This window comes from Syngnathus leptorhynchus, chromosome 4 (assembly GCF_054491065.1).
Source record: "Syngnathus leptorhynchus isolate UIUO chromosome 4, UIUO_Slep, whole genome shotgun sequence".
NCBI classification, from domain to species: Eukaryota; Metazoa; Chordata; class Actinopteri; order Syngnathiformes; family Syngnathidae; genus Syngnathus; species Syngnathus leptorhynchus.
In genome coordinates this window covers 8,181,772-8,206,336 of record NC_141198.1, presented here as the reverse complement: position 1 = coordinate 8,206,336, position 24,565 = coordinate 8,181,772, and the positions used below count along the sequence as shown (strand labels likewise).

At 41.0% G+C, this 24,565-nt stretch overlaps 1 protein-coding gene across 1 annotated transcript; it reads right to left on the bottom strand.

Moving 5' to 3' along the window:
• Positions 1-136: 136 nt before the first annotated feature.
• LOC147057878 (transmembrane protein 132D) lies at positions 137-24,359 on the bottom strand. Its single transcript, XM_085909411.1, has 9 exons — positions 23,663-24,359; positions 17,887-18,757; positions 13,314-13,451; positions 9,352-9,538; positions 7,659-7,802; positions 3,770-3,975; positions 3,309-3,573; positions 1,972-2,163; positions 137-1,847 (listed from the first exon to the last, which is right to left on the bottom strand). The coding sequence occupies exons 1-9, from the start codon at positions 23,733-23,735 to the stop codon at positions 540-542; spliced, it is 3,384 nt and encodes a 1,127-aa protein (XP_085765537.1). The 5' UTR covers positions 23,736-24,359; the 3' UTR covers positions 137-539.
• Between the last annotated feature and the right edge of the window lie 206 nt (positions 24,360-24,565).

Genomic DNA, 24,565 nt, shown 5'->3' with positions numbered 1-24,565 from the left:
TACACACCAGGAACACATTTTAACGTAATGCACTTCATATCGCTTGATGTGACCGCCAACATGAACATGTGAATATTTTGCACATTCTGCAAAAAGGCTAAGGATCAAAATAACTATGGTCAGGTACGAATGAAGGTAAAATGCTCAAATACATCTTAAATTTATTCTGGGTTCACAAAATACCAAATTATAAAGACAAACATCCTTGGCTACTTCTGCCTAAAAGAACAGCATGACTTGAAACTCTGATGGCTTTAAACCCATCTCTTCAATGCCTTTAATGCGGGTTGGTCATCAGGAAGTGCAAAAAGAACTGGATATCCACATGCAGCATCGCATTAGGTGGAACATGGGCTCATTTCTTCAGTATTAACAGTATTATACAGTTTGTGTATAGTACACCTAAAAGGCCTTGGTAGGTAATGAAAAGAGTTGATCTTTTTTTTTCCTCATCCCATGTTTGTAATAATGAGTCAAGAAAGGCATTGAGGTGATCATAGCCACATTTTCTGCAATGTGAGATCTGATCAGACTCACTATTATACGATGTCCCTATGCTCTGCAATGGGCACTTGGGGTCCTTCTTCACAACTGTCTTCTTTCCCAACCCAGTGGATGCCATGTCCATTCTCCCTTTGTGGGAGATGCGGGGAATGATGGTGCTCCATCGTGGAAAAGGTAGTGAAGTGGACTCGCTTCCTCTTGCTGGTTGGAGAATGGAGGGACTCTGTAGGCAATGGTTTGCTCCTGAAGGCGCCCACACAGCTAATAGGAGAGTTTGTAGCTGATCCTAGGCAACTGGGCCTTCTGGACAGTGAAGTAGTTTTATCAGGCCCAATGTCTATCACCGTGGTCATAGCCTGCGAGTCTTGCTGAACGGGACTTCCCGGGACGCTCATCACTAGTTCGGCGTCTGTACCAAGCCACACCCAGTCGTGCCTGTGACCTGTGGGCTCCTGGCCATGTGACGAAGACTTCTTATGTCTGAACTTAACAACGTATGATATACAATTTACAAGAAATACCATGATGGCCAAGCAAAAGACTCCCAAAAGAGCGTACATACCAATCTCTAAGTCTGTCAGAGGTCTGTTTGTCAACATGTCGTCATCACGAGTGGTCTCAACCTCCACTGAACCTTGTCCAGGCACAACAATTTTAGTGGGAAAGTTATTGGAGTTGACCAGGTTACCAGGAGCCTTCACAGTACTTGTGACACGAACACTGTTGTCAGAGGCAGACGCTTTACTGCTGTCACTGGGGCTGCTCATCATAGTGATATTGGCCATGCTGGTGGGACTACTTCCTGAAGTGGTTGGTTTCCCCACACCCCCAAGTGTGCCGCTGGTGATAACGGTCCCTTCTGTAGATTTAATTGTGGTCTTTGCCAAAGAGCTCTCGTCTCTCGCCAATGTTGTGATGCGTGATGAAGGAATCTGTGATGGTTTCCTTTGCTTCCTGTCACTCTCTATCTCTTCCCCATCATTTCTGAAGTCCCCACCGTTCTTTTCTTCTGTGGTTTTGCTGACGGTGCTGCTGTCGGAACTTCTGTCGTTGCTGTCTGGTCGTCGACCTTTCACCTGGAACTTGACCTTCAGACTGCCATTGCCCACAGCTACAGTGCTTTTTCGTTTGGACTTCTGGCAGACCTCACAGATGGACATTTCCACCCGAACCAAAACTCCTTCGCCCTCTCCCTCTGCCACCACAGCTGGAGGGGTGCCACGCAGTGACACCACTCCCTGATCCAGAGATGAGACCGTCAGACGGTAAAAGGCAGGATCGTAAATGTCAAGAGGTGTCTGGCTGCCATCACTGAATTGGACCCATGCACTGACCATGGCTTGCTAATGGAGAGGAAACAAAAAAAAGTCAATTTTATTTACATAGCCCTTAATCACAAATAAATTGTCATTGTGTTTTGGAACAATCATTCAACCATGGTAAAGTTAAGTTGATTGAGAATCTAACCTGTTTAGGCAACCTCAGGACTTCCTGTGTAGTTGTGGTGGCCAGAATGGCCCTGTTGCTTCCTGGGCTGAGCTGTAGGGTCATCGAGAGACCTGCAACCATCTGGACCCCCAGTTCAGTGATGGTCACTTTTTCATCTGTGACTTTCACCGTTGTTTTTGCCAAGACTGTTTCAGAGAGTGGAGAAAACACCTGTCGCAGAACAATGTCACATTAGACAAGTGTAATGATGTTTATTTCCTCTGGCTCTAAACACTGTGTGGGGTAGTTTATCTACCAGGATGTTATATTGAACACATTTACATTGCCATACTAACACATTTATACATAAAGCATGGAATTTGATACCTGAGGTCCCAGAATAGCACAGTAATGTCCCAAGACTGAAATACCAGTGCAATAAGAAAATGGGATATAATGAAGTAATTAATAATTGATGTAATTTTCAAAGTTGTGCCCAAGGTTGAACTTTACTGCTTGTCCACTTTGAAATACAGAAGGAAGATGACATGAATTCAGACAACATACAGTAAGTAACCAATGTTTGGTCAAAGAGATGCATACAAAATGAGTGATGTCCTCAACTGTGATTGTAGGACTCCACTTTTGAGTCACTATTTGGCATGTATAATCCCAATGTTGTACTTGACTTTATATGGCCTTCTCCAATCACAGCATCCCCTTTTATCTCAATTTGCACAAGACACTTGGTGGCTGTTTAGTGAGTTTATTCGGCTGTTTGCTATTGTGTGAAAAAACTGCAAAGAATGGCCAAATATATTGGTTCACCATAATTGAGTGTTTTTGTTTTGTGCAATCTCTAAATTTAGACAAATCCAGAATTGCTTTGCTTTAAATTTCGCTCAATAGGTCCCGCAGTGCTGCAATACTTCAATACAGTTGGTCAATCAGGGTGGTGTTGCACGGTAGCAGCCCATACCACATGTTTGGCCATTCTTGCACATCGCTACAATGTCCATCAGATTCGGCTGCCTTAGCAAGGGCTAGATGGATTTATGAGAAGGGTGTAGTGAAGAATCCCACCACTTTGGGACCTAAAAAGACTTTCTGTAAGTCAAAACTTGATTTTAATATGCCTACTTTTATTAAAAGAACATTAGTTTTAGTGAGTGAGTATCCAGCATTTCAAGTCCAACTCCGGCATACTATTGGACCATTTGACATTAATCAGTGGATGGTACACGTCATGTATGCAAACCCCTATAAGAATATTGAGATGCACTTTACTCTGATCTCAGTGGCAATATCAGACACAATCCTCAAGCAGTGCTGATATGTTTTATTGTCCTTCCTCATAATATTAGTTTGATGCTTACCTGGATGGCAGTGGTCCCAATATCTCGTCCTGATAGCACCTTCCCTTCCTGCAGCTTTGCCACACGAGGATCTTCCACCTTCATAAAGTATCTAACAAGTCTTGTTACATCCACCTGCCAGTCAGAGCCCAGGAAATAGGCTTTGGAGTCCCGAGGGTCTTCCTGCTCGGCCACAAAGTGGGTTAGCACACGCACTAGGGCATGTTGAAACTGCAATGTGCAGCCCTTTCCTTTCTTTTCGTTGACTTGACTGTTCCAGACAGATCTGAGACATAAAACACACACCACCTATTTGATAATTGATTCATAGATTATCATCAGTCAATCTTGACTCTGGTTGGATCAGAGGGAGTATTAATATGCAATGCAAGCAAAAGGATATCACAATTATTCGAATTAGAGAAAGGAATGGTTAGAGGCCAAACAAAGTCGTCTTTTATCAACACTAATGTGCAACCCACCTCTTGGAAGTCAGTATAGGGACCCTCCAGCTTTTGATTTGGCTCAGCTCTGTGTCTGACACCTCTATCTGAAGAGGGAGTCGTGGCATCCACACATTCAGCTCAAGTTGAGCACTGAGATAGCTGTAGGTAAAGTTTACAACCATCTTGACTTTGCCTTTTGTCTCCTTGCCATTTACAAAAACATAGTCACATCTGTCCGAGACCTAGAGAGGAAGAAAAATAGGGATACTTTGTCATGTTAATGTCCTTGATTATATCAATAGGTTTGTCCAGGTACATGTTTGAGAACAAACTGCATCCACAATCAATTTGGCTGTGAATGAGGGTTATGTTAGTACTTTAAGCTGTGACAAACACCATCAAATAGTCTCATAAATGTCAATATTTTCACAAATTGTCACTCCACTCCACACCAAATGTCCTTGTGGTAGTTTCAAACTGCATGTGTTATGGTAGTGATAGCTGCAATAAACTACTGTGATGATCACTGCTCCAAAGCTTTGGGAAGATGCTGCATTGTTATTTTATGTTAATCAAAATATCATCTGATGCAGCCAGCGCTCAACATCAGTCCTCCACAGCCAAGTGCATTCATTACTCGATAATTTCAAAAGTGACCTTGGAGAGTTTAAGCTACTACAGAAATAGCACATGGACAATCGAAGACACGAATCAGCTTTTTGTTGGTCCCCTCAACAGCCACCGCTCACAACAAACAGGATAATTATAACGCCACATTTAAATTCAGTCACCAGCCTCTGGAAATGCACACAGGAGTGGAAAAAATAATGTGACTTTGACTGATAGCCTAAGGAGGAATACAAATAGCAAATCTTGCTCTTACTTGCACGAATCCAGCACTCGGCTACATGATGCGCTGCCATGTGCACATGCTATTTTTGAGAAGATCATCGGTGCATTTCAGAATCACCCTGTGTCCTCAGTTAAAGCTTTCAAATGACCACATCACTATGTGTCATCCTGCTATGGCCTAACTTCCTGACAAATAATCTCATGCATGAATTCAAACAGTGCATTTATTTATAGTGTGGCAGTGATGGAGAATTCCTAATGCAAGAATGGATCAATAGACAAGAATTGAGTTGTTGTTAAGGCTGGCTTTCAAGCTGTATGGAGTCCTCATGTTTTAATTCATTGTGTTAGCAGTCATCCATTCATCCATGTTCTGTGACACTCTTCATTTTGTCTTTTTAACGAGAACATCATCCAAGAGCTTCACGCTCAAACAACACTTCAAAACATCATTTAAAACAGAATATATTTTAATGTGGCAGCCGCCCACTCTATTTAGTCACAATCTCATTCTGTCAACAATAATAGCACCCAAAGGGATTTTTGTGTCATAAATTGAAATTTGTTTTTAAATTGTATTTTTTTTTTCACGAGCCAGTGCAGACAGACTGAAAGATATCCTTCAGGGATAATAATAACTGTAGTGCTACTGAAAATATATTTGAAAGATTAAAAAATACAATTGTTTTCTATTGGGGTTAATGGGCAAATTCAAGTCACACCATAAAGTTCCTGACTTGTCACACAAAGCATGAAGTTCTCACCTGTTAAAATTCTAGCCTGGCAAGCCACACCCACTAAGAAATTGGGTCTGGCTCACCCTCAATTCAAAACGAACCGAGTAGGTCTTTCTAGTCCATCGTCATTCAAAATTGCATGTGGGAGGTTTGATAATTTCTTAACATCATTCAGCATTAACGCAATTTTAAATAACCAGACACACAAGGTCATTGAAACCTCAGCAGCTGACAACACTGGAAGCATTTATTTCAAAAGATTTGGCAATATTTTCTTTGACATCACATCTCTTTGCTGCATCTGTTTGCTCAGGTTTGCCCTGCCTCAGAAACACACTTGCTGCAAATCCCTACCAGACCCAATCGCTGGTACAGCGTTGTCTGGCAAGCCAAGCAATTTCAATTCTGTCCTGACAAAAACATACTCTGCACATACTATGTATATGCAAATGTTGTACACTTCAAACGCATTGCAACTGACATGAGATGTTGATCTCCTGTCTTACGTTCATCTTTCTATATGAAACCCAAAGTTCCCAATCTACAGTGAAAAAAAAATTAGGGACTTGCCCTTTCTCTTCCAATGTATGTGGAGGGAAGTGAATGTTCACTCTCTCCAACTGGTGTCAACATGACATAATAATAAAGTATATTTGGTTTTATGAGATGCTAATGCCATAAAAACTCTTTCCCATTTGGCAGCAGCAGATTTGATATTCTTCATACACTGAAGATGAAAAAAATGGGATAAGAATGAAAAGATTTACTGAAAATTGGTAACTGAGGCTGTTGTCTGGCCAACTAGTACACTAAGCCCTTACTTTAAATGTGGCATATCAAGATGTGATTCAATTGCATGATTATTATTACACAGGAAGGTCCAATTTGTTTCATTTCATCCTGAGCAGCTGCGGCAACAATTGGTTTCCAAAACCAAATAATTTCTCCACAAACAGCCAGAAACCATCTCATGGAAGTTCATCTGCATGCTTGCCATCCTCATTATCGTAGCCTTAAACTGCATCTTATTTTAGCAGACTTGAGTGGGCACATGCTTACATTTGATGGCACCTTCCACTTTGGAAACATATTGTCTATTCAAATAAATCCTGGTTCTCACTGAACTGGGCAAATGGCGATAAGTCTGGATGGCATCACACATCCTGATGTCAATGTTGTGGGATGAGGTGGCCCATGTTGATGAAGGGATTATGGTAAGTGCAGGCATATGTTATGGACAACCAAACCAACACAGGTGCATTTTGGAGATGGCATTTTAAATGCAGTGATGAGATCCTGGGGCCCGTTGATGTGCCATTCATCCACAACCCCAGGTTGCAAGGATCCGCACACAATTTCTAGAAGCCAATCCAAGTTCCAGCATGGCCAGTAAACTCACTGGACATGTCTTTCAATGGACATGTTTCACAGGCCTCATCAAGTCTTTGCAAATTAGATGTGTTGCACTGTGTTAGGTAAAAAAAATAGTTATGAAGACCCCCCCACACATACACAGCAATTGAACATCTGAACATTTCAGTGTGGTCTTATATTGTGGATAGCCTGCGGCCCACCTATCTAGCTGTCTAATCGGCATCTTGATATGCCACACTTGTTGATTTCAGGAAAGGAATAGTGGTCTCTAACACGAACATGTGAACAATATTTGAGAGAAAATGGCCTTTTGTGTACACGGAAGAAGACTAGGATCTTTGAGTTCAGACCATGAAACTAGGGAGCAAAACCAAGTGTTGCATGAATCTATATTTTTGTGTATGGTAATATTCATTCTCTTGAGGGAGAGAGTAACACATTTTGTCATCAAAAATGTACATTACTTTCCCTTAGGTCCATTGTGCTTCTTTAATGTAAATTCTTCCATTGTGTGACCCTGCAGTCAAGGGCCCTGACTTTCAATTTCATCAGTCAAAAAAGCCGGCTTTTGGCTGTCAGCCATGCCCAGGTTCTCAGGATAAAAGGGAAAAGTCACAGGATGAGAGAGAGCAGTGTGGCAGACTGCAAGGTAATTTGTGCTGAGCGATTTAGCTCAGCGGTTGTTCATTGAGGATGAGATTGATGGGTGATGCTGTTGAAGCCCGACTAACAGTTTGTTTTACTGAGTGGAAAAAGAGATTGAGAGAAGTGACTTTGGTACAGCATATTTGTCTGCAGTTGTCCTTGCTGTCACACACATGGCCGAACCACTTGTGTAAAAATATTTCTTTTTTTCTCAGTTGAGCGAGAGAAATGGATAGATAGATATTAAACTATAATCCTGATTAAAAAAAAAATGTTACTATTTAAAGTAGTGTACTGTATTTCCAAGTGAACCATACCTTGAGAACATCTTCATCAGTGGAGCTGCATTCTGTATATTCAGAAACATCAGTGATCAGGCCGTCCTCTTCCACAGCCACTGTTCTTACAGGCACCGTCACCTTTTTTCCAGTCAGAATTGCAGTGTTCAGGATCTCAGTGTCCTGCCATTGAAAGAAGACTATTGGTCTGTTTTTTGTCAAGAAAAAAAAAAGTCAGACTGCCTGATACAATAAAGCAGAGATTTGTCATGTTGACCATGCACACCCATTATATTGTGCTTTAAAAAAGATATATCTACCTACAAAGAGTACAACCAACAAAGTCAAATGCTGAATTTGACTCACATTTTGATGAAAAATATGGTTTAGTGTGAATTTGATTGTGAATTTTCCCAACCTCGTCGGCTGCTTCAAAGGTTTTCAGTACAATTTAAAGTAGAGGATGGGGGCCACACAGTTTCTCGTCCTTCATGCCCATCACAGTTAATGATGCATAGGAATTTCTTACGACATAAGATGGTGCATGGAAATACATAAAGATTTTGACTTTGTTATGCAAAGTTCTGTCATGAAAGACTGATATAATAATCCTCTTCTATATAGTTCATTTAGTTTTCCTTTAACATTTCAACTTGGCACCATTATTCTTCAGAACATTTCCATCATTGCAGCAACAGCCATTTATAATTAAAAAGGCACATAGAGTGCAGTTGGAGGTAATAGCTCTTGTTAATATCTCGCTGAATTCCTTCACATGCTTGTGTGCGGTCATGAAGAATCAAATGAAAGCAGATGGATGTGTGTGTTCTCTGTGTAAAATCAAGTTGAAATAATTGTTGTTTAGCGCATCTGCGTGTGTATGTGAGTGTTCGCACATGTGCCTGACAATTTCGCTTTTTGACAGTGGAGTTTATCTGGGTCGGGTTCTATGAACGATCGGTGAAATTCACCCAGAGGACAAAGTAAAGCAGATGGACGATTGTCTCTGAACTGTAAAACTGGTTTAAGTGACGCAGAACTAACATGTCTTTTGTCTTTTTCTTTTGACTGGCATTACGACATAGTTCAAAAGCAGGTGTAACCGTGTGACATATGATATATACTGAGAAGCAAATCTCATGTCTGGTCCACTGCCTGAAGTTTCATGCTAAATGGAGATGGACTATGTCAAAGTCACAAGTAGAGATGTCACTTTAAGCCCTTCAGCATTATTACCGTACAAATAAAGCAGGCAGCAAGTCGAGTATGACCCGCTATGGACACTCACTCGAATGACACAGAGCAAGCAGGTTAAATGCCACTGTTAATCAACGTTGTGAAAATGCCACGTTATTTTTTTTTCATTCAAAATGTAACCATTTTTCGGATCCGCTGTTATGCGATGGTGATCGAGGCCGAGCACTAAAATAGAAGCACATGAAGCAGCTTCTGCGTGGAGCGGATGACCACATTAGTGCATGCACAGAAGAAAGACATCAGCTCACTGTCAGTCAACAACACAAGGTCACTGTTTGCTTAAAATAGGAGCCATTTGCTGAACAATCCAAAGTATAGTCAGCCTGACAGGATTGGATCAGAGCAAAGTGCATTTCATATTTTCATGTGCTGATGATCAAAGGATGCCATCCAAGCTTTGGAATTATTGCAAACGTTATCGGCAGTAATATCAACACTGGTTCACAATGCGACAGGCAGGCTGATGCCGACTCACCGTTATAAGAGGAGCCAGGCCAACATAGTCTCTCTGAGTGGTGTAGATTCTCATTGCTCCTTCAGTCTTGGCAGTATTTTTGGATGGGAGTTCCAATTTCCATATGATCACCTGACTGTTCACTGGGCTGCTTAACTCATCAACCTCAAAATCCATTTGAAGCACCTCCAGCAGACTGCCTTCAAGTCTGAGAGGGGAAGCACAGATCCTGTTAGATTGCCACATAGTTTGAATGTAACACAGTTGAGCACAGACCTCCACCCAGGAAAAATTCCCGTTTGTGTTTTGTCCATCAGTTCGTTACTTAATAGGCTATCCGTGGTTAATGGACGTTGGCAAACAAACGTACGCTTTCACAATTAGTTTTGCTGGTAGGGAGTTGGATGCCAGATTAATGTGAAATGTTGAAAATTTCCTGACCACTGACAAGTTATGGGCACAAATTCTTTTTTAGACACATTCCAATTTAGATAGGTGAGATTGTGTAACAGTTGAATGATTTTGCTGGCGTATATGCTGCACTTTTAGCCTTTGGCTTTTTGCTCTCAGTCTGGAACAGGAGTTGTGTTTTATTGGCTCGCCAACAGTCAGAGTGAAATGTACTGTATGTAATTGAATTCATTGCCAAGCAGACTGACAGTTTTGGGTAATGACAAATTAATGCTTTGGTGTTTATAATAAATCACTGCCTGTTCTGTTCTTCATATAAGATTTAATTTGATGATGTAAGCTACTGTAGTTTATCAACTCCAGGTCCTGAGGAGGAGACACATTTCTAATTGTGCCGAGCTAACGTTCGAGGGTGTGTCTCTCCAGGCTATCATTCAAATTTACAAACGCCCTCCTTGCATGTACGACGTCAGAGGCCAATAGTGAAGTAATGACAAAAAGTGTTGTTATACTGCCCATGTAGATGGGATTTATCAAATGATTGCTTAACGGTTTAATTTAATGCAAATTAGCTGACTAAACATTCCCATACCCACACAAAGACTTGGTGAAACTCTTGAAGAAGGCGCTTCACATGACGCCATATACACACACACACACATAGCATCATAGCTTATTAGATGCAAAGAAAATGCCCTGTGCAACATACAATTTCTTTCAAATGTGTTTCAAGGAATTATTGTGTTTTTCCAAATGTAAGGACTTTGGTAATGCAGGCTATTAGAGATCCATATGGAATGGAAAATGATGCTATTCTGTTGGCCCTTTGGATGGATTTTGTTACAGAGCAATATATGGGGACAGCGGCAAAGTAGATGCCTTTGTGACCTTTGTATAATGGCTTCTCAAGGATGTCAGCCTGAATAGTGACTTGGCTATGGATTCAATTTTCTTGTGCGGCAAAGTTCCTATTATGTGATTCATTTCTAGACAAACAATGAACAAGAAAAATGTATGACGAAAACACTGGTTGCACGCACATAGCAAAGCCTCATGCAAATGTGGTAGGAGGCTGTTTGGGGGAAAAATGATCACTGCAATTAGTGTTGAAAAGTATTATTATGTGGCAGGGGCACCCTTGAATCATCAGACCCCACCAAATTGTTTACTTCAGCGAATGAACTCTTGATGGGCTGGCCACCAGCCTACTTTCGAGTAACAACAAACCACCAGTGATCATTTGTTAATCCTCCATTAGTTCCAGACTCAACAACAACTGGAAAGCTTTGTATCCCCTTTCTTCTCACTCTACAATCTATTGTATCTGCCTCTTGTAAAGCAAAAACAGGGTCTTACTATAATTGACTAATCTCAACATATTGCACCAAGACTGGGTATTAAAAGATAATGTAATCCTAATGAAGTATCAAAACAAGAAAAGCTATTCACTTGACATAAGCAGGCATCCATCCCCTTAAGTATGCATTAACACAGATGTGTATAACATGGGATGAGGCTGCTCTCTTCACATTGTGGCTCATGGTGCAAAGTGTCTTGTTTATGATCTGTGACGAGCTGTCTTTAACAATCAGCTCAAACTACTAAGATGTGGGATAGGATAAGCTTTAAATGCAAGCATACTGCAAATGTATTTGGAGCCAGACAGTCAAGGGAATTCCATCTGTGGTGAGAGTGACTAGGCATGGACTCTGCAGGGGATCTGTTGGTTTCATGGCGGATTAGTCGCCATGAAATATACAGTATGTTCACACTTAACAAAGTTGTGATAAACAATGTTTTCATCCATGTCGAATGGGGGAAAACAAAGTAATGAGGTCAAATCGGCAGATATTATCTGTCAAAGCATCCCTTTGTAGTATGACCTGAAAAAAATCAGTGTGACAAACATGCATGAAAAAACAATTTACTGCTCTGATTGTGCCTTTTCGTATTTCTTTCAAAGTGTAAAGTATTGCCAATTCTTATTCGTTTGGCTTCTTGTCTTTTCCCTGAGTGCCAGCCCTTGGTGCACAGATTAGACCTTCGCTTTTGCAAGTATTTCTCAGAGGCAGAATTAATCTTGCAGTTTGAGTCGAACCTCAGCAGATCTCTGTGGGGGCAATACTTGTATGCTGAAATGCGCTCCCATGAATAAAAAATGGGAATACTGTACATCCAGGGCAACAACAAAATGCTCCACATGATTCACATTCGGGAGGGAGCATTTGGTGTGCAACAATTAGCTCATATTCCATCCATCCATTTTCTGTACCGCTTGTCCCCACAGGGGTCGTGGGTCAGCTCATATTGCTCTTGATTTTTCCTGCCTATATGTTTGGCCACATAGAAGAAAGAAAAATAACTGCGCATTTGACAGAACCTTCTGTTCAGGTAGCGAGAGCTGCACTCAATTGAACCTGCATGTGGTTTTGATTTATAAACCCATTTGGGGGCATATTTTCCTGTGTGCTTGATTCTGAAACGATGCTCTGCTCCACAGTCTTTTGGGGAATTCAGATCCTCTCATCAACTAAAGTGTGTCACTTATGCACCTTCATGACTCTCGGTGGAGCGACCTTGAAATGAGGGCATTCCCTGACAAATCTGTCAGCGCGGGCATTCTCCCGTTGCCTGTATGTTCTTGCACCTCTGGAAGGTGAAACATCATATTGCATGTCATTGCGAGTCGTTTAAACGCTGTTGACGGCTAATTTGCGCTATCAGGGTGAGGGTGTGGGGGGGCACACCGGATGCTCACCGACTGCTTAACATCTGTGTATGTGTCCCTACTACATAACAACAATGGCCAAATATTGACATTATAATATCATATTAATTGGTAGGAAAAATGGGATTCTGTTTTCTCTTTGAATTTGTTTTTATCTCATCTCGTGTGTGCCACGTACACTGCGTTGCTTGGCAACCTGGTTGACTTTTACTAGTTTGGATGAGTCTGCCACGGAAGAACCGCAAATACTTTTGGAATGAACTACAACAGAGATTGTGACCCAGGCGCTCTCCAATACAAACACTTCATCTCATCTCACCTTGCAAATATTTCCAGCGTGTCAACATTCCTCCATAAATACCGCCACAACATGTCCTATTTAATATGGATGGGTTTATTTTGAACCATTCTTCATTTTTTTTGGGGTGTAAGATTGAGTATTATGTTGGCAATGATTTTAAAAGGAAATAGCAATTTGAAAAACACTTTGCAGCACCTACAGCCAATATGTACTTCAGGAGTATCAGATACACCCTCCTGGGACACAGTACAATTTTGTGCTTCGTTCTTGTCAGGTGGGACAGAAGGTTTGTGTTTTCCTCCACAGCTGCCAACAAACAAACAAACAATTGATGTGCCTCGCGAGAGCTACATTACAAAAACTACTTTTATGCCTGATGCAGCTTTTCACAGATTCCCTTCGGACTCCTCAAGTGTTTGTTTGTTTGTTTGTTTGTTTGTTTGTTTGTTTGTTTGTTTGTTTGTTTGTTTGTTTAGGCAACTGAACTTTCAACTGATGAAGCAGCTCATAGATATCCAAGCGCAATGTGAGAAATAGACTTGCCTTTTTCCAGATATGGGAGCCTTCCTCTGACAAATGACAGAGATGGCTCCGTCTACAGCCGTATCCAGTGTGATATCCCACAGTAAAGAATTACTTGGTGTTGCTGTACGAAAGGTCACGCCATTCTTTATCGTTGCTCTGTAAAAGTAAAAAAATACAAATTGAACAAAAAATAGAAAGGTCAAGAATGTAGTAAATAAAAACGCCCCCGATTGGGAGCCTATGAAACATGGGGAAATAAGTGACCATTTAGACTTTGTTTATACATGAAAATGACTCTTTTAGCAATAGTATGGGCAAGCAAAATTGAATACTATGTGACATCTGGAGTAGAGGTGGCAAAGATCACTTCTACCCATCCTTGTGCGGAATCATTCATAAGATAGCCATTATGTCATTGCACAGTCTTTCTGCTAAAAATCATACCCCACTAAGCAATTTACAGCTGGGAGACAGTCTACCGAATTGACAATCAAGATAAGGTCAGGGGTTACTTGCACTAAATAATTCATTTGGGGGAATTTATGTGTTAACAAAGCCTACAAGACAATGGCAGTTTGATATCCAAGAGACACAGAACAGGCCACCCAGAGCAGCCTCCTCGTGTAATTCTTCTTGGCTTTCATCTGCATGCAAAGCGACGTGGTTTATCCCTGAATCTTTCAGATAACTACGGAGTGCTGATCGCATTATGACTCTCTAAGGGGATGTAATCTATGTTAGAAGCAACAACAATTACGGTTCAAGTATGGCTCTAACAAGTCCGGCAAAAGTGGAGACAGTGCTCCTTGACAATGCATTATCTCTCAATTTAAAATATTTAACGTAACCTGAAGATGTTTTTGTGCTACGTTTCTGTGCACATTTGCGTGTTTGGATGTGTGACACCATCTGCATGTTCAGCTTTGCCGCACTCTAAAGCAGGTCTCCAGTGGCAAGTAACCTTGGCATGCAGCCGTCTGCTGTATCTTCACACTGTGAAATGACGCTGCATGGCTTCCACTTCAGGCAAAACCTTCCCTTAAAAGACCACTGTTGGCTGGCTTTGTCGTTATCTTCCAAAAGTTGTAGTCAGGTAGCCCACGGGAAGTCATCAGAATCAGTGTGGCATTTCATAAGTAATAGAGAGGTGATTTCAAGTTCACGTCAAATGTTGTGTTATCAAATATATTTCTACAAGTAGCCCAACACCGGTGGGTGGGTATTACCATCCCTAACCAAAACAAGCTCTGGCAGACAGTTTGTGGTCTGCAGACAGTTTATGTGTTTTTATTTGAACGCTGACCATGTTGAATGAATAGCGTGACTGTTTAACAGGTTAGACTTAAAAATAGTAACAAAAATGTATATCTGGAACTGGAAAAACAAAGTTCTCACGCCAGTAGATTCATTTCATAGTAATAAAAGTGTTCATCCGGAACTGTAAATTGAGCTTCGTGTGAGGCACTTTGTTTATCTAGCATCATATTTTTGTCTTTTGGAAAAACAAAGTTTTCACGCCATTTTCATAGGATGTTAATGTCGCAATATGAAAACCAAGGTGGCGTTCAAGCTGGGCATAGCTGTGTATTAAGCCGAAAGGAACAGGATTTAGCTAATAAAAAGCGACAGCAACAAGAAGACTTATCCGCCCTTTTCCCCTTTTTCTCTCCATGGGAAGACTAAAATCCCCTGGGATTTGAGGAGGGTTTTTTTTTATGAGCGGTGAGGAGTAAGAAGCAGTGTCCATGGCGTTAGTTAGTGGACCCCGAGGAGGCGGCAAGCAAAGGGAGGCACCAGGGCAGGCAAGATGGATGGCAATAGAGACTAAAGTTGACAGTGTGTGAGGAAAAACAGCTCTCAGGTGCTGCACCTGCCATCTATCTCACTTCTGACCAGGCAAGGCATGAGTGGCACCTTGTTTCACAATTTTGAAAAAGGCTACTACTGCATGTGCACGCTCCCATACTTGGTTTAAAATACACAAGAGTTTTTTTTTTATACATCCTCGTGGTTCTTGATAACTGTCTATTTCTCCCAAATATCTATTTTATGATTGATGTTATTTTAAGATTATTTTAGTCAAGTAGACAGTAAAGAACAGATGCAATCATTTATGCAGGCACACGTCCAGTGTTTAGCCAGTCTGATGGCCAAAGATCAGCATCGTGCTTATCGTACTTATGGAGCAGTTTAGGGGGTTGAGAGTCAGTTTATGCTAACATTGCTGCCAGATGGCAGACATCGCAGCACTAAAAATGCTTGTAAAGGCCACATTTGTCACATAGATAAACGATTAGGCTTCCGGTTGGAACACATCACTCACACAATGTCGTGCCACTTGATGACCATACGACAGTAAAGTAAAAGCTGTGACCATTACAAATCACTCTCCATCGAGGAAGGACCAAAAGTATAGAGACTGAACTGTGACTGATTGTTTCTTGTCATATTAATAACCAGTTGATGGATCAATTGTGAAGTTGTTAAAAAAGTAAAATATAGAGAAAAACGTAATAATAACACAATTAATTGTGAAGTTGTTAAAAAAAACCTTTATTATTATTATTATTATTATTATTATCATTATTGAATAATAATTAATACTGATAATAATAATGGAAACTAACCAATAAAATCAGACATCAATTTTATTTTTAATAACAAGGTGAAAGAGGCGTGGAAATAGAATGATGTTTCCCCGATTAAACTTAGTCACTTGGCCTATTTAAATGTTAACAATTAGTCACTGTGCTGCTGGTAACACGGTGTGTAAACACACTAAACATGGACTTGAGTCTCAAAACTTTTAAGATTGTCGGGACCCCAGGAAGAAAACTGATGACAAATTGATGCGACTGATAAAACAAATGGTAGCAAAAGAGCCCAGAACGTCCTCCAAATAAAAAAACTGAACTCCAAGGTCAAGCCACAGCAGTGTCACATTACACCATTCGCTAAAGTCTGAGCCAAACTGGACTTCATGGAAGACGACCACTGTTGAAAATAAATCTTACAAAAAAATTGGCAAGCTTCTGGGACAATGTCCTATGAACCGAAGAGACAAAATTTGTACTTTATGGCAAGCCTGGCTCTAAATTGAATCCTAATAAGAAAGAATCACTGTTCTTGCGACTGTGAAACATGGAGGAGGCTGGGTTATGGTCTGCTTTGCTAAATAAGGGACAGAGTCTATGCGGGGTACAGTGGAATTTCAAGATTAGCAAGATATTCTTAAGGGGGGGGGGAAGATCCATATTAATGTAAGTCTCACATTGTTGTGAACTATCCACATCCATAGACGCCCGGTTAATTGGAGTTTATACTAGCTGACTGCAAGAAGCCGATACTGGTCAGCTTAACCGCAGGGCACGCATATTACACAAATAACCATTCACTGTCAGATGCATTCCTACGGACAGTTTAGAGTCTGCAATGAACGTAACTACCGGCCAATGTTTTTTAGAATATGCAACTCAACAGTAACCATTGAGAAGTACAATGAGAAGAGTTTGACACACAAAGAAAGGGCTGTGCTCGTCAAGATTCAAAACTGTGATTATTGAAGCTACAAATGGAAAAAAAACACCTGTTGAGTTGCTTTTCAGTCTCAACTAGTTTCTGGTCGAAAGAAGAAGACCATTACATCTGCCATAGAAAGTTGAGCTACAGTACATCTATGCAAACCTTCACTCTGCAGTGGCAACTATGTATTTTGAAACAGGACCCATCTAGAGCATCCAGAGAAAACATGAAATCATTATTTGTTAATTTTAATTAGAAAATGTAGTGTTAATGTAAACATTGGTCCTATTAGTAGAAAATTAATTAAGGTCCTTGATGGTTGATTAACATCAAGATATAGCTCAGAAGTCTCCAGCTTGCTAGACACTTGACAATGTAAATCTGTTCAACTTTTTTCCACTGCAAAATTGAGTCACACTAAATTCCGCTGATTTAATAGATGCATTAAATTTAAGGAAACATGCACATTTCCTTCAGAATCTCGGCATCAAATGCACACCTCCATCACAACATTCGTCATAGCCTTCGTTAACCACACGTTCAAACACTTTCACAATTCTTCAATCAGTCGTGCATTTTTCAATGAGAAATGAGCCTTCCGCTCTACTGCGGCAGGTAATCTCCATATCCAAGTATAAGGTCGACAACGTTAAATGATTTGACAGAGTCCCAGCAAAACGTGTCAAGTAGCGTCCTAATGAACTTAAGCCTCTTCATTTGATCCATCTCAGTGTTGAGGAATATGACTTTTGAGCCCTTAATATCGTCAAGCTGTGCAAACGCAAAAAAATTATTTTTGATTTTTTTTCTTTGCATTTAATTATCTGCCATGTTTCCAGGAAAGAATCTCAATTTTAGTTTCCACAAAAATCCCTCATTTAATTTCCTGTAACGTTCCATAGTTTCCAAAGCCCCGAGGCTTATAGATGAGTGCACATAATGACTGTCTCGCTTTTTTGGCTACAAAATGAGCTTTTGCCGTTTCTAGAATCAACTGTGCTCTGAATGACTTCATCCAGATAAGCGCTGAGCAGGAGAAATTAAAAGGCACCAAAAACCACCATCTTACCTAAGAGTGAAGTTAGTTAGCTGAGCAGAACTGGCCATGAGGATGTAGAAGGTGGCAATGTCCGTCTTCTTTAGTGGTTTGGAAGATGTCCGTATGACAATGGAATTGCCAAGTTTGAGTCGGGTGAGAGTGGCCATTCCTTTGGGCACCTGCAGGAGACGCACACTGCCAATCCTCTGCATGGGAGTGACGGGAACATAGTTTGTCTGCTGCTGCTGTTGTGAGCTTGCCCAGCGACTCCCCTCCAGCGTGTCGCACTTCCCGCCGACTTTGGACTGTGCCTGATAGTAGAGCTCGACGAGATTCCCAACTGACGGGTCTTGTTTCTCCCTGCTGGTGCTTTCAGAACTCTGACCAAACCAGCCAGGCAAAGGCAGCAACTCAGCCATGCAAGTTCCCTTCTCACCTCCCATGGCACAGGAACATCTCACCTCCTGGGTTTGCCAGAAGGCATAGACTGTCACACAAGGTAGCTCATCCTCAGCGCCTTCCTCCCTGTTCCAGTCCCGTCCCGCCACATAAAAGAGCACCCGCACTTTGGGCTTGGTGGAGAAGACCCGAGGCGTTAGCACAAAGGCCTGAATCTTCCAGTTGAAGGTGAAGGCGTCCGGGGCATTGAAGAGCTGCACGGACTGGACCAGATCCAGAGGCACAACCTGCTCCGTGGACATGTGGCCGTAGCTTGCGCTGATGGTGGGCTGGCGGCTTGCTCTCAAAATAACAAAGGGCTGTGTGTTACTCTGCATGCTGAAATTCCTCATAAAGTCCTGCCCTGCTTCTTTTAAGAAGAGGAAATCAGCATCCCGAACCTCATAGCTGACTGGCAAGAAGACGGGGAAAGGCACTGGGCTCTTTGTGTCGGTCAGCAAGTCTAGAAGGCAAAGGTGAAAAACAAAAACAAACAAAAACGTAAGTATGTATCGCATCACATCTTATTTGGGCTCATGGAAAAAGAAAAATAATACCCAGGGAGCTAATTATATCTTAGAGATGACAGTGCAAGTTTGGTACAATGTAATCTTTTCAAGTAACCATGTTTACTTTTTGTCCAAATCGTATCCATCAAGTGAAATTGTTTGCCTGTCATTTCTCATAGTTCTTTTTTCTTCTCAGCTGACCTAGTTTTGTCTCTCACAGACAGACAGACAGACAGACAGACAGACGATCTGCTAGGTCTTTGTGTGTGTGCGTGCAATCAGGGTTTAGGAGGGGCCGGTGGAGTTGGGGGTTGGTTGAAGGTGGGATCTGATACATCTGGCTCAAAGATGAAGTTAACCATCATAAAGCAGGATTAAAACAGCTTTTCAGATTCAGTTAGTGGGCTGTGTTTAGATCAAAAACAAGTCGCATCGTTTGAAGACCAATGCAAATGTTAGGAAAGGCCTTTGGTGTCCTCATCAGAATCATGCAGCCATCACAAAAATGTAGCAGAATAATCCTTGTGGATGTTGTCATTCATTCAGTTCATTTCATTCTCAAAAATTGAATAGGATCTGTACTGGACCGTTCTGTTGGTCTTGGAAGACGTTTTGCCTCTCTCCTGAGTATGCTTCATTGGTTAATGGCAACATGGTTTGATTAGGACGGCGAAGCAAAACTGAATAATTAAATTCTTCAATCTAAATTCAAACTAGCCAAACCTTTGCACAGATGCCAATGCAATGAATGATAAATCTCTTAAAATATGTTTCTTTCATTGTGTACCCTATTTTGGATAGGTGTGATTTTAGCATGTTCAACACTTCTCTGTACACTAAGGAGTTAAATGACACTGAATCCAAGTCAATTGATTTTTTGATTTTAGCATGTTCCACACCGATCTGTGCACTATGTAGTTAAATGACCCTGAATCCAAGTCAATCCATTTTTTGACATGGTTATGTTTTCCACAAAATATATGATAAAATTAGTCATTTTGATAGTATATATATATATTATGGTTTTATAACCCTGAAATTACGGTCTACCCTGTCATTATTAACATTAACAAATGATTGCATCATTTGACATGTTCAGCTCCAGTATTGGATCATTGCCTCCTTATTTAAATATACAGTAAAATCCATCCAGATTTTTCTTGATTAAATAAGTAGGAATTTCTAAAGCCACCCTTTTGAGGAACAACAAAACAGTCAATCTGCTTTTAGTGCTTCGATATATTCTACATTGCACACTCATTCTACGCCTGTTAGAACTGGCATGTGTTCAGTTTATCATTTGAGATAATTTCCTTACTTAGCGAATTAAGGACAAAAACAGTGGTGTTTACTCTCTGCAGATTATCATAAAATGAATGAAGCTGCACTAAGCATGGTATTGCATTTGAAACACAGCATTAGAGGCAACTCACACCCAAACAAATCACAGCCAGGCTGCATTTTAATGTTTCAACTCTAAATGTGGTGCAAGATACATTAGTAAGGATGTCGACCTCTAAACAAAAGCGTGAATGAAAGCTTAAAGCTTTTCTGTGTCAAACTCAAGTCATCATGCCCCTCCAAGGAAGTTGACATTTAAGTAGTTCGTCCGCCGTGGTCTCCTCTGGTTCTCATCGCGACTCACCCAAAAAGCCCGCAATGGCCCCTGACAGTTCAGGACACGCCAGTAGCGTATGTGTCACCCTCATGACAGCCCAGAAGCCTTTAGAAAAGCACAATGGCTTCTTTTACCCCCCCCCCGCCACCCCGCGCTTATTCACCTTGCTGTGTGGTTGACAAAGTGCAAGGAGACAGAGAAGGAAGCTGGCAACAGGGTTGTCCTGAGCTAGCCCAACAAGGCCCCACAGTGACAGATGTGCGGTTTAATACCAGAGCTGGCAGCATCTCTGGCCAGAGGAATATAAACTGGATCACCATCTACTGAGTGAGAATGCAGTACAACAAGGTACTTAACATGCAACCTCTTCCCTTTACAGCCTCTACATGCCCTTCTCCAGACTTCACGCACGAAAATCAACGTATTAATCTTATGATCATTTTCCAAGTCCCTCCCAAAATGTATTTATCGTATTCTAGGTCAGATTAAATAAAGCCCCATTCCTCATTTCCACGTTGAAATTTGGAATGTGAGCAATCCTCTTCACTTATCACCAAGCCATGCTGCTTTCAGCTGACAAACCTGATGGCAAATATGCTGCCCCAGCTGCTCCAATCGCTCATATCTGTCGCATTCGAAAAACCAGACGCTTCCTCTTTTTCTTGGCCCAGTCAGAAAGCATCGGTGTTGCCATGCACAAGTTACAACAGCATCTCAAAGCCACCTAAACCTACCCCCCCCTCCAATGGGGTCTAGCTGTACTCATCCCAAATGAAAATGTTCCATGCAAAAAAAAATGAAATAAAGTGAATTAGAGCAGACAGTGCAGAAACTGAGCATAATGTTGGTCCTGTATCTGGAGCTTGTTTGGATTGAACAACTTCACTGTAGGAGTTTACTATAAGTGTCTTCGATTAAAAAAGAAACGCGAAGTCATCATCCAGTCTAGGAAAGGTTGGAAGTTGATTTAACTCTATTTTATCAGGTGCATTTGCAAATAAAAATCTCTATTAATAGTCAAAAATAGCTTTGAATTTGCCTGTGGTTTGACCTGTAGGAGAAAATACGTCATTTCAGTGTCCTCCTTTAAAGTTTATTTCTCTCACTTTCTATTAAACAATGCTCACACTGCGATAATTCCATTAGCCTGTTTGAATCTACAACCTTGAATCAGCATAGGGAATTCTAATGAGCCATAATGACTTTTACCATATGTAGCAAACAGCTGCCACACACACCGATTGACTCCCAAAAACATCATTGAAGACAAAAACAAATCTCTGCTTCCAAGGCTACTACAATAGATGGATACAAATGTGTCACTAATGCTGTCAGTCAGTCAGTCATTTTGACAACATTCAAATATTAAGCAAATACGCGACATTCCTCCTAATACTGATAAAGTTTCTATCTAGAACAGAACAATGATGTTCGTAATCAAAGGTTTCATGTAGTTGACATTAAATTTCAGATCATCCAGTTTAGAAATCTCAAATCCTTGCTCTAGCTCCAACCTAAATACAATCTTAATAAAACAGTTGTCTGTGTCTGGTTTCAATTTATGATTTCATCCAATCCGTTCTCCTCGCTAGACCATGGTTAAGCTGTCTCAATTTGGGAGGCAGTTGAATTTTCTGAATGCACATTACTGACCTAAGTACAAGGATAAACAGATCTATATGCAGCTGGATCACAAATCATGACAGCCTTTCATTGACATTGTCAGATGACAACTGAAAGTTACTTGTAACTTTCATACTGTACATACAAAGAGTTGTTTCTTATAATAAGGGCTGCCAACAACATAATTGGAGAAAAATAATAGTAACAAATTTTAGTATAATGGAGTGCAGTTCTATAAAGAAAAAACATTAATACATCACAACCATGAATACAATAGAATAAAGAAATCATGCTAAATTTATATTCTCTAATGTCCTGAAGTGCATCCAAACTAAGCACAGTGATAATAAAATCTCTTGTACTGAATCTTATTAGGTTGTGTATGTCATTTGGGTGTTGTGTTTATGGTCATTTATATGAGCAATTGAACAAGTTTTAAAAAGCTTGGCCTGACTTGACTCAAATTTGTCTTGTTTATAGTTGTCATAAATTATGAATCATACACTTGACTGTCTTGATGCATTCAAAAGAAGAATATTACAGATAGACTTTCCAGTTGAGTAAACTTCTGCAGTACAAGTCACATCCTCTTCAATCATCAAACATTATTTGACAGCCTTTTATGTCTTTGAACGTGCTTTAGCGGGTGCTTTATAAATATGATGTACGTATAAAGTGCTCGCACAGCATGCCTCCTTTGGAGGCTGCAAAGTGAGATGCTGGAGAAAATAAACAGCAAAATTGGGAGGGAGGGGGGGGGGGTCGGTGGAGCTTAATCTTGCACAGTGATTGGTTGAGATTTTCGGACCCAATAAGATTGTTAAAGCTGATTTAAGGAGAAAAATGTAGAATTTTCCATTGCATTATTTTCCGGCATTGGACAGTGATTGGAGGAGATTTTTGTACCCAATAAGATTGTTAAAGCTGATTTAAGGAGAAAAATGTGAAATTTTCCATCGCATTATTTTCCCGCATTGGACAGTGATTGGTTGAGATTTTTGCTCCCAATAAGATTGTTAAAGCTGATTTAAGGAGAAAAATGTGTAATTTTCCATTGCATTATTTTCCAGCATTGGACTATATCCATACAAATAAACCCAGATTGCACTGGAAAATGATGCATTAGATTTTGAATTGTATTTTGTTTTTTTCACCTTCATCGTGAAAGTGGCCGTGAGCGCGCGTGTGCGCGTGTCGCATATCGAAAACAACGTGCAAGGTCTACTTTGCATTGAGAACCGGTGAATTATACATGAGGCATGGTTTAAGTTGCAATACATTAAATCTTGCGCCCTTTACTTATTCCATGGTAAATGTTTCATCATGCACAACGTGACATGTGTAAGATCGCTGAAATGCTATATCACTGCAGAGAGTGATGTAAGTTTGTGTCACAAATGAGGACATTTATCAATTATTTAGACTAGTAGAGAAATCTGCTTTTCGGCTGAAAGCCAGACACCTCCCAACTCCACTACGTGCACTAAATAAAACGTAGTCTAAATCTTTTTGGTCCATTTTTTGAAACCAAGATTTCCAACTAGTTTTGGAGACTCAAGAGTAGAACTGTTCCTATCCCAGGATGAGATTTTATAAAGTGTGCACAAAGCAGTCTTACCTTGGGCGATAACTGTTGTAAAGGTGACAAATATCAGGTGTAACATCCTCCAGCGTAGGCAGCTGCAGCTCATTTTGGCACCCGGCGGGGCTCTTTTCTTGGAGAGAACTTTCAAGCCTCACTAGTTTCACGCCTGCTTCAGTAAATTGTGCCGCTTTTGTGTTCATCCATGTCGACATGCGATGCACTGACTGCCATCACACCTGTTGTGTCCCTGCGTTGTGCAGGTGATGATGAAGGCACCTCGAGATCAGCTCATCCGTGACTCCCTTGCATGTGCGTAAAAGTTGCGCGTAACGAGCTTCGCAAATAGCGCTCTTCCAAGTCTCAGACCAAGACTGACTAAATCCTTGGATTGAAAAATAATAAATGCACTGCGATGGATGGTCAACGTCGAAGCCCAAGTTTCTTTCTCCTCAGGAGGTCCAGATTGGTCGAATGTGCGCCGACTTGTTTGCGGAGCTGCGAGCAGATCAGCGAGTGTCTTGAGCTCAAAGCCCAGGGCACTAATGTCATCATCTGCCAGTGTTCATCCGCTCGGGGAACCACGGCCACTGCGCAGCTGGTAGGATTAACCCTGCATGGCTTGGCTGGCGAGCCAATCCCGACGTGGTTCTTGTCTTAATTCTCACAGGAGCTCACCCGTTAATGAGGATCCCCCTCAGCCACGTCAGGAAAGCTTCCCCACTGATTGTTGTTGTTGTTGTTGTTTTTGCTGTTTAAATTGTTATGACAGCTGCTCTCAAATAGATACTTTGCGTACTATTACTTTATTACGCGCATGTCAGTTAAATAAAGAGTTTACCTTTGATGTTTAGGTTGTTTGGAAAAAAAGTTCTTTCATGTTCGTGTGTCATTAACAATTTTGTGATGTCATCACCCCATCAGTGTTGATTCTGGAAA